We start from the raw sequence: 9,990 nt of genomic DNA, 5'->3' as shown, positions 1-9,990 counted from the left end.
AAAACAAACTGGTCAGACTACTGCTTGACCTTACTCCTAAAACCCACCTTACCCGTGCCCATTTTGACAACCTAGGATGGCTTAGAGTAGACGAAAGAGTACAGCAACTTGCAATGGACCTGGTCTACAAGATACACTACACCACTAAGGTACCCATGTACATGTCGAAATACTTCCCAACGGTCAGTGAATACCACGACCACAACACCAGAGGGAGCTCCACAAATCATGTTAAACCCAGATTCGGCTCAAACAAGGGACTAAACACGTTTCGCAATTATGCCACATCAATGTGGAACACCCTCATCAAATAATGTGAATCTCTACCCACTTTCAAAATCACTCTCAAAGAGCACCTACGGGAGGCTGCAATTCGAAACTGGCCCCTGTAAATATCCAACCCCAACCCAATGTACAGTTTCTTCCCCCTCAAATGTATATACTCTCTTTTAGAAACTCTGTCTCACAGTACTGTATATTAGTATTACATGTAATAGTACTGTTTATCTATGTCGTGGGTGTATGTCATAAATGTTACGATGAATTGAAAATGGGGGACTCTGATGTAAACGAGATGGTTTCTGGTCTGCATACCCTGCCTTAACAATTGTGTGTATTGAGCCGTACTGTATTGTACCCATTCTGCAATCTGTTAATACAGTTTTCAATCAATCAATCATACAAACTAATTCTAGGAGCACATGGGTTCAGAGGGGATCATGGAACTGCAGTCAGGTTATTACCTTGGATGTCAGAATCATCTGCAATTTGTTGCATTTTTAACTAGTGTTTGATATATTGGTTGGTGTATTATTTCCTCATATGTATATATATATTATTTATTTTTAATACATGCTTCGATAGAACAGGCACCAAGCAGAGCATAGAACGCTGGGTATTCTGACGTGGCGACCATATTCCTTCTTTTATAGTTTCCTTGGTTCTGACGTGATGGCACTTCCTTGTTTTTATAGTTTCCTTGGAGATGACCCGGAAATCGACATCTGTGCCTAAAACACTTCCGACAGTGTGACCTCTCATCAATCATAGATATATATAGAACACTAGATAGCTTGCCCGCGCTGCCGGCCAATGGAGAGCGACGTCACTGAACCGCCGCCATCTTGCTCCAGTTAGCCTTGAGTGAGAGTGAGTGAGCTGCACAGACAAAAATACTCATAACTCGCTGAAATATTGACGGATTTACAAACGGTTTGGTTTATTACAAGCATTATTAACGTGGCTATGATTCAAGCGGTTTGTAAAAAAAAACATCTTTAAATTTTTTTTTTATAAGTATGCAGTATCATAACTACATCTTTGATGTTTATAGCAAACCAACCCGTTTGTAAATCCGTCAATATTTCAGCGAGTTATGAGTATTTCTGTCTGTGCAGCTCACTCACTCTCACTCAAGGCTGACTGGAGCAAGATGGCGGCGGTTCAGTGACGCTGGTGACTCCGCCTTAAGCTATCTAGTGTTCTATAGATATCTATGTCATCAATGGCGTGAAGCCGCGGACCTTGGGACATTCTCAACGCGACAGCTTTAGTTTGTGCACTGCAGTTAAACATACAGCTGTAAGCCTCGTCACATATTGTGATAAGCGTCGGGAGGTCGAGCGTATTTTAGGGATATGATTAAAGCAGGTAACCATGACGACTGACGAGACGAATAACCTCATGGCATGTGGTGTTGTGTGTGCAAGTTCACGATTGAGCATCACATGAAGTGATGAATTGAAATGAGAAGTTACTTACTGATGTGAATAACTTTGAGCTGCAATTTTTCTATGAAAGGTGCTATACAAATCAAGTTCATTAGTATTATTATTATTAATCCACCCAAATACAACCTATTATAGCCAAGCCAAAGCTTTGATGAAAACCTTTTATGTTATAATCTGTTCTGCTCTGTTGCAGGGATGATGTCATTATGGAATCTCAGACCCATGTTGACATCGCTTTTACAGGGTGAGTTTACTTTTTTATTTGTATTAGGTTCACTGAATGGAGGTTTGCCATTCTGGTAATGTATTCGCTTGTACTATTCCATCAGCCTGAATACTTTCGACAACAATTGTTTGTTTCTGCGTCTCTGATTGGCCAGGTCATTTCTGGTCATGTGACATGTACGCCCAATCGTGGGACCACAAGTGTCTACACTGGTTAAGCTTAGGCGCTCTTTCGAAGTTGGTTAAGGTTAGAGTTTGTCTTAGAGCATGGCGATAGAACGCCTGCCCTTTCGACGGTTAAGCTTAGGCACTCTTTCGAAGTTGGTTAAGGTTAGAGTTTGTCTTAGAGGATGGCGATAGAACGCCAGGTAGTTTGCAGCCTGTTAGACCCGGAAATAGTGGCAGAACTTGCTGTCCCACGATTGGCGCACATGTCACATGACCTGGCCAATCAGAGCGCAAAACTCGCACGCGGAAACAAACATTTGTTGTCGAAAGTATTCACGCGTCCAGGCAACCCATAGTCTTGAAGGAGATGCATTGAAGGAGATGCATTGTCAGCTGTGACAACAGTATCGGTAACCGTTAGCTAACGAGGCTCATGTTGTATAAACCCATCCCTACCTTAACACGCCAACATTTGCGCTCACCGTCTTCTCCAGAGTCAGACAAGAAGATAGATACCAGTTTCTATATGAATTGAAAATGGGGGACCCTGATGGAAACAAGACAAACGTCTTTCTCAGCTCTGCATCCCCTTAACAATTGTGTGTATTGAGCCGTACTGTATTGTACCTATTCTGCAATCTGTTAAATTAAGTTTTCATTCATTCATTCATTCATTCATTCATTCCTCTCTGTGTGTTCAGTAGAAAGCTATCCAGCTGCAAGCTAGCCTAGTTTATCACAAATTAATGGAAGCGGATACGAATCACTGGCCTAGTTGTTGGCCAAAAACACCTCTCCCATGGGTTTAAGCTAGGCTAGTGATCCCCCAAGGAATTTCTTTGTCATAATTGTATATTGTTATTCTATGATTAAGGGTAATCATTTCACCCATACGATGTCTGGTGTTGACGTCAAGGTTAGGGGCAGAATCACATCTAACACAAAATATGTGGTTCATCTGTTAAAATGCACATGTAATTATATTATGTTGGGAAACGATACACAAGTTAAAAACCAGGATCTGTGAACATAAGTGTTCTGTTTGTAATCATGATGATAAATAATCTATGGCTCTTAGATAGTCATAACCACAGATGAGTGAACTACATTACAAGACAGTGGAGATGCCACAGAGGTGCTAACAGACAGAATCCTTCTCCAAAGGGAGAACAGTTAGACACACTTCCTTGGTAGCTCATTCAAGTTTTGTTTTATTTGTCACATATAAGGTACTGGTTCTGTTTAACCCTCCTGAGATTGTGCTTCATACAGTAAAAAGTTAAATAATAAAGACCAAACACTATACAAAATATACAAAACTCAAATGCAAATATTTGATTGAAAATGTTATTAACAGATTGCAGAATGGGTACAATACAGTATGGCTCAATACACACAATTGTTAAGGGGATGCAGACCAGAGAAAGACTTTCGTCTTGTTTACATCAGGGTCCCCCATTTTCAATTCATCATAACATTTATGACATACACAACATACAAATATACAGTACTGTTTATTTACAGACAGAGTTTCTAAAAGAGAATACATTTGAGGGGGAAGAAACTGTAGTACATTGTAGGGGGTTGGGGGGGGGGGGTTTGGACATTTACCGGGGCCAGTTTCGAATTGCAGCCTCCCGTCGGTGCTCTTTGAGAGTGGTTTTGAAGGTGGGTAGTGATTCACATTCCTTTACAGCTTTGGGTAGGGCGTTCCATATTGTTGTGGCATAATTGCGAAACGTGTTTAGTCCCTTGTTTGAGCCGAATCTGGGTTTAACATGATTTGTGGAGCTCCCTCTGGTGTTGTGATCATGGTATTCACTGACCTTTGGGAAGTATTTCGACATGTATAGGGGTATCTTAGTGGTGGACTGTATCTTGTAGACCAGGCTCATTGCGAGTTGCTGTACTCTGTCGTCTACTCTAAGCCATCCTAGGTTGTCATTGATTGATTGATTGAAAATTGTATTAACAGATTGCAGAATGGGTACAATACAGTACGGCTCAATACACACAATTGTTAAGGGGATGCAGACCAGAGAAAGACTTTCGTCTTGTTTACATCAGGGTCCCCCATTTTAAATTCATCTTGAAGGAATACATAGATAGAATATGGTGTAATGTTTTAAAAAGTGTTTAAAGTGAATGACAATAACAATATACAAAACTAAAATGCAAAAATTAGGTAGAAGATGTAGTGCAAATGTGTAGGAATAAATAGATAAAATACAGTGTAATGTTTAGTTAAAGTGAATGTTTAAAGTGGCTGTGTGCATGTTGTGTGCAATAAATGTAGAATGGATGAACCATGGTTGTTGATCGGTAGAGCCCTTTCTCAGCCCAATCAAATCAAATCAAAGCTAGCCACAAACCAATGCAAAGTCAATGGGGTCAAGCTCCTATCTGTACAAGCTGACTGAAGCTATCTGAAATCTACTCCAGAGCAGATTTCATTGACATTGCATCTGGAGCTAGTTGACCCAAACCCCTTTGCATCTCTGTGCACCGACAGTGTCCCAGTCCGGCCCCTCGTGGACGGCGCCGGTCCTCTCCAGAACCATGGCGACCCTGAACCAGATGCACCGCCAGGGAAAACCCAAGCTGCCTCCCAAGCACATCAGCGCCACCTTCGGCCGCCCGCAGTTGAAGGCGGTCATCCTTAAGACCATGATCCGAAAGCCCAAGAAACCCAACTCTGCCAACCGCAAGTGTGCCCGGGTTCGCCTGTCCAACGGCAAGGAGGCGGTGGTGTTCATCCCAGGAGAGGGACACAACCTCCAGGAGCACAACGTGGTGCTGGTGCAGGGGGGCAGGACGCAGGACCTGCCGGGGGTCAAGCTCACCGTGGTCCGCGGGAAGTACGACTGCGCTCACGTCGTGAAGAAGAAGCATTAGGGTCCAGACGGTGGGGTTACTGGGGTGGGCAGGCGGGCGGGGCTTTGGACTAGGGATGCCCCGATCACGTTTTTTTGCCACCGATACTGATCACCGATCGTCTTGAGCCATATCGGCCGATACCGATCCGATAATCGTTTTTGATAAAAAAAAATAAAAAATAATATAATTTTTTATTTTATTTTTTTAATATATATATTATATAATTATACTTGTAGTTGTATTGTCTGCTAGACATCGCCACCACGCAACAAGTCAAAATGCTCGCTATCTGCAAACAGCTCCACTGTCTGTGTGTATACTCTGCTTTGGTCAAATCACATTCAGCGTGGGGCCTGAGAGTGCTGGGGCTGATGTTCTGCAGATGGATACTATTGAGTCAGAGCGATAGTTCAACAGGGTCTGAAACGTGTTATGAAGCATGATAGCTAATTAGCCAATGTTCAGCTGCAAAAACGAATAATGTCAATTATGTTATAAGACATTGATATCAGGAGCTATCTGTAGCTACTGCTAGCCGGCTAGATGACGTTAGACAATGCATCATGTATTAAAATAAAGTGAACTATTTATCTCACTAACGTGAGCTACCTAGCTAACGGAGGTTTCATGCTGGTGCATCCCTATCATTTTTAAACTGAAATGAGCATTTGTTGATATCAGGAGCTATCAGTAGCTAGCCAGTTAGACAACGCCTCATCATGTATTAAACTAAAGTGAATAGTTGACTGTGTAGTTAGTTTTGTTTAAACAGTAACGCTAGCTCGGTAGCTAACGTTAGCTCACGGGCGATAGCTAGTTAGCCAAAGCTAGCCAGCACTTGCGAAAACGAATGCCAAACTGTCACGTTGATAGCAGGAGCCATCAGTAGGTAGATAACATTAGACAACGCCTTGTGTATTAAACAAGTGAATAGATGACTGGGCCATTTTGTTTAATGCTTCAGTTATGTTGAAAGAGGAGCTCTGCGGTGCTCGAAGGGTTTGTTTGTTGTCATGAGATGGGTCTGGGAGGGGGAGAAGGAGGAGGAGGAGCAAGACGTACAGCAGCAGACTGTGGCTGTGAGCGAGTGAGAACTCCGCAGAGAATTGGATCATGTTTTCCGTGTCATCGATCGGTTTTGACGATCGGTGAAAATAAAGCATTATCACAGATCACCGATCACATATTTATACTGATTATCGGCCGATAACGATCGGTGGCCGATCGATCGGGGCATCCCTACTTTGGACTTATCGGTGTGTATGCTGGATATAGTTGTGATTGTGTAATAAATGTGTGTACGCTCTTGATATTGTCACCATGCTTTTTGAGTAATTTATGTAGGACATATTTATTTTCTTTGGTAAAAAGAGACTGTGTCTCAAATGATAAAGTAATTAAGTACTTTTACTCAAGTATTGTACTTAAAGGTGCTATAGATAACATTTTTATGTAATAATTTGAAGAAGAAAAAAATACATCCAGAGCTTTTAGAATGATGTGGAATAAAAGTATTGCCCCCCCCCCCATTTGGCAGGTCCAAACTGAATGTTGTTGTTTACATGTTGCATTCATGCTGGTGCTCTAGTGCACATCTAGTGAATGTTATCTATAGCACCGTAAGTACAGTTTTGAGGGACTTGTATTTTCACTCCACAAAATTCTGAAGTATATATATGTAACGGTTGTGACATCGTCACCTCAAACTTCGATGCCCAGAGGGAGTTTCGAACCTGTGTCTCCCACAACTCCCTGTGTTAAACCTCGTCACCCTAAATCACTTTTTGAAAATATGAGTCCCTCACCGCCCAATAGGCACCTTGCCCTTTGCCCTCCTCGCCACCGCAAGGCCCCAGGGGGTCCCACGGTAGCTCATATGCCGGCTCCAGTTGTTCGGAGCCGTTATGGTCGGGAGGTCCGTCTACCGACCAGTTTTTTTAGTTAGTAGGGTGAATTCTGGGGGGACATAAGATTGTAGTGGGCTCTTACATGGACTGGACATAATCCAACTACACTGTCACTTTAAGGACACAGGGCATTGTGGGTAGGCCAGGGTAGCTAGAGCGGCCATTATGAACTCTTGGTTTGTTGTGGTATCCATGCTATCCCATCGCCTACACCCCTACAGTATGCTACTATGTGTTCTACCCCCATAATGCCCTGAGTGGGAGGGTCGTTTGTTTACCAGTGTTGGCTTTTTTCTTTTGTAGCTATTTATTGTAACAGACATATATGGGATTACACAAGCATTTATTGTTATCATTTAGCAATAATTTGACATTTAGACATTTACAGACAAAAGAACCAACTAGCAACATAATGCAGATCATTCAATGTGGTTGGTTGGTTTGTTGTGTATCAATGTAAACGAATGAACGGTCATCTGACAGCCCAACAAACCCTCAAAACGATCTCCAGGAAAGATTTAGGAGCAGCGTTCTCCGCTTTTAAAGGAACACGCCAACATTGTGGGAAATGTGCTTGCAGTCTTCTCCAGAGTCAGACAATTAGATGGAGACCAATTTGGCAATTTCCTTAAGATAGACTAGTGGGCAGTAAAGCGCATCTCCCACAATGTCGGCGTGTTCCTTTAACTTCCACCGCCCCGAACAGCAAATCGAGCGAACCCAACCCATTCGCCGCCCCGCCACTGGTGGTAACCCCGCACGCAACCAATTCGAAGGTATGTTTGTTTACCCAGCACCGTTCTAGCCACAGCACGCTGTTCCTCTTTTATCTTCTCACGTTTAGGCACCGCCGTTTTCTGCATGGCATTGGCTATAATACGTTTCTACTTTGAACTTATTTGATGGAAAAGCAGCTAATTGTTTTGGAGGAAAGATTGAGCCGAATTAGCGCACAAGCTACGTAGCGCCTTAGCTAATGTTAGCTGTACGCAAAGTGGATCTGCAGACCGTTTGCTTCTACACTTGACCACAGCGGTCCGCTCTCCCGACAGAGGACGCGACGCAACGCGTTCTATGTGTTTGGTTTGGTTAACGTTGGGTTAGTTAGTAGCATGGAGGGAATTACAACAGCTGGTTAACCTGCGTACTCATGGTGCGTTCGGTCGGTCCTCATCGAGTCTGAAATGTATCATGTGACCAACATGGTAATAACGAGGTGATATAGGATGCAGGTGCGCTAGTTAAAGTCGTAAAGCCAGATGCATTCAGATTATTAAACCTTTCTTTCTCGATGTTGTGTAGGTGGTTTGATTTTTAGGAATCCCGGCATATCAACATCATATTTCTGATGATGTCTCATGCTGCTACTCCATGGTCATCATAATGAAGTATTTTTGCACCACAAAAGGTGAAGGGTCAGTCAGCGAAACGTTACAACTCGTAAACGTCGCTGTCATGGTACCTGCGTGAGTTTACCACTGGTAATATTCACCCTTTGGTCGCAGTTCAAGCGTTCAGGTGGTCAACTTGAAAAATTCCGACTTTACGAGGACCGACGAAAGGTAAGATTAGCATTCCTACTAAAAGATGCATTCGTTTATTGTTGGAGGTTGGAAGTGGGATGAATGAATGAAAACTTTATTGAACAGATTGCAGAATGGGTACAATAGAGTACGGCTCAATACACACAATTGTTAAGGGGATGCAGACCAGAGAAAGACTTTCGTCTTGTTTACATCAGGGTCCCCCATTTTCAATTCATAGTGACATTTATGACACAACATATGACACCATGACATTTATGGCATAGGGATATACATGACATACAGGTATATAGTACTGTTACATTTGTGACATATATGATATGCAAATATACAGTACTGTTACCCATAGATCCTGACAGAGAGTATATACATATGATGGGGAGGAGACTGTACATTAGGAGGGGGTGGGTGGGTGGGAGAGAAATATGCATACGGTGGGGAGAGAATATATACATACGGTGGGGAGGAGACTGTCTATTAGGTGGGGGGGGGGTTGGACATTTACGGTGGCCAGTTTCGAATTGCAGCCTCCCGTAGGTGCTCTTTAAGAGCGGTTTTGAATATGGGTAGGGATTCGCATTCCTTTACAGCTTTGGGTAGGGCGTTCCACATTGATGTGGCATAATTGCGAAACGTGTTTATGTTTAGTCCCTTGTTTGAGCCAAATCTGGGTTTAACATGATTTGTTGAGCTCCCTCTGGTGTTGTGGTCGTGGTATTCACTGACCTTTGGGAAGTATTTTGACATGTACATGGGTACCTTAGTCGTATAGTGTATTTTGTAGACCAGGCCCATTGCAAGTTGCTGTACTCTAAGCCATCCTAGGTTGTCAAAGTGGGCAGGGGTGAGGTGGGTTCTAGGAGTAAGGTCAAGTAGTAGTCTGACCAGTTAGTTTTGTGATGTTTGTAATCTTGTTTTTAGCGCCTTTGAGGTGCTTTGGTACCATGAGGTGCAAGCATAGTCGCAGTACCCTTGAATGAGTGCTCCTGCCAGAGTCTTCAGGGTATTCTTGTTTACCAGAGAGGAGATCCGGTACAAGAATCTAGTTTGTTTGGTTGACTTTTTTTATTACCTTGGATGCCATTTTGTCACAGGAAAGATTTGCCTCTAGGATGGAACCTAGTAGGGGTGGAACGGTACGCATTCGAACCGTGTACCGAACAAATACACACATGCCCCGAACCGTGGAGGTCGTACCAAACGGTATGCATTCGGGGCATGTGTGTATTGTTCGGTTATATAATGTTACGTTAGCTACAAACTAACTAATTTTAGCCGCGAGCTAACTAATGTTAGCCGCAAGCTAACCGTGGAAAACGCTCACAGAGAAGTGACTCCACGACACCAGTTCCATTAGTGGGGAAGGGGGGTATATTGACGAGTTAATACTTAGACAAATTTTGCCTATATTTTTCAGTCAGTTCGGTCTTTGTGTGCCAAACATTATTAAAGGTAAACTTTTTTTTTTACCAAATAAATGAGAAGCATGTTTAAATCAGCAATGCCTCCCCTCTTGCTTACCAAAATCTCTCCTAGCTC

The 9,990-nt window shown here is 42.9% G+C and overlaps 1 protein-coding gene across 1 annotated transcript; it reads left to right on the top strand.

Annotated features, from left to right (window-relative positions):
• Positions 1 to 1,504: 1,504 nt before the first annotated feature.
• Positions 1,505 to 6,298, top strand: mrps12 (mitochondrial ribosomal protein S12). Its single transcript, XM_084336294.1, has 3 exons — positions 1,505 to 1,650; positions 1,924 to 1,974; positions 4,636 to 6,298. The coding sequence occupies exons 1-3, from the start codon at positions 1,638 to 1,640 to the stop codon at positions 5,016 to 5,018; spliced, it is 447 nt and encodes a 148-aa protein (XP_084192420.1). The 5' UTR covers positions 1,505 to 1,637; the 3' UTR covers positions 5,019 to 6,298.
• Positions 6,299 to 9,990: the final 3,692 nt, after the last annotated feature.

Source organism: Notolepis coatsorum (genome assembly GCF_963971535.1).
Source record: "Notolepis coatsorum genome assembly, chromosome: 19".
Taxonomy (NCBI): domain Eukaryota; kingdom Metazoa; phylum Chordata; class Actinopteri; order Aulopiformes; family Paralepididae; genus Notolepis; species Notolepis coatsorum.
This window is presented reverse-complemented; position numbering and strand designations above follow the sequence as displayed.

Excerpts from the sequence above, each read along its gene's own strand:
- mrps12 (XM_084336294.1), top strand. Across the intron at positions 1,975-4,635 it reads GTTGACATCGCTTTTACAGG|TGTCCCAGTCCGGCCCCTCG; the intron begins GTGAGTTTACTT and ends GTGCACCGACAG.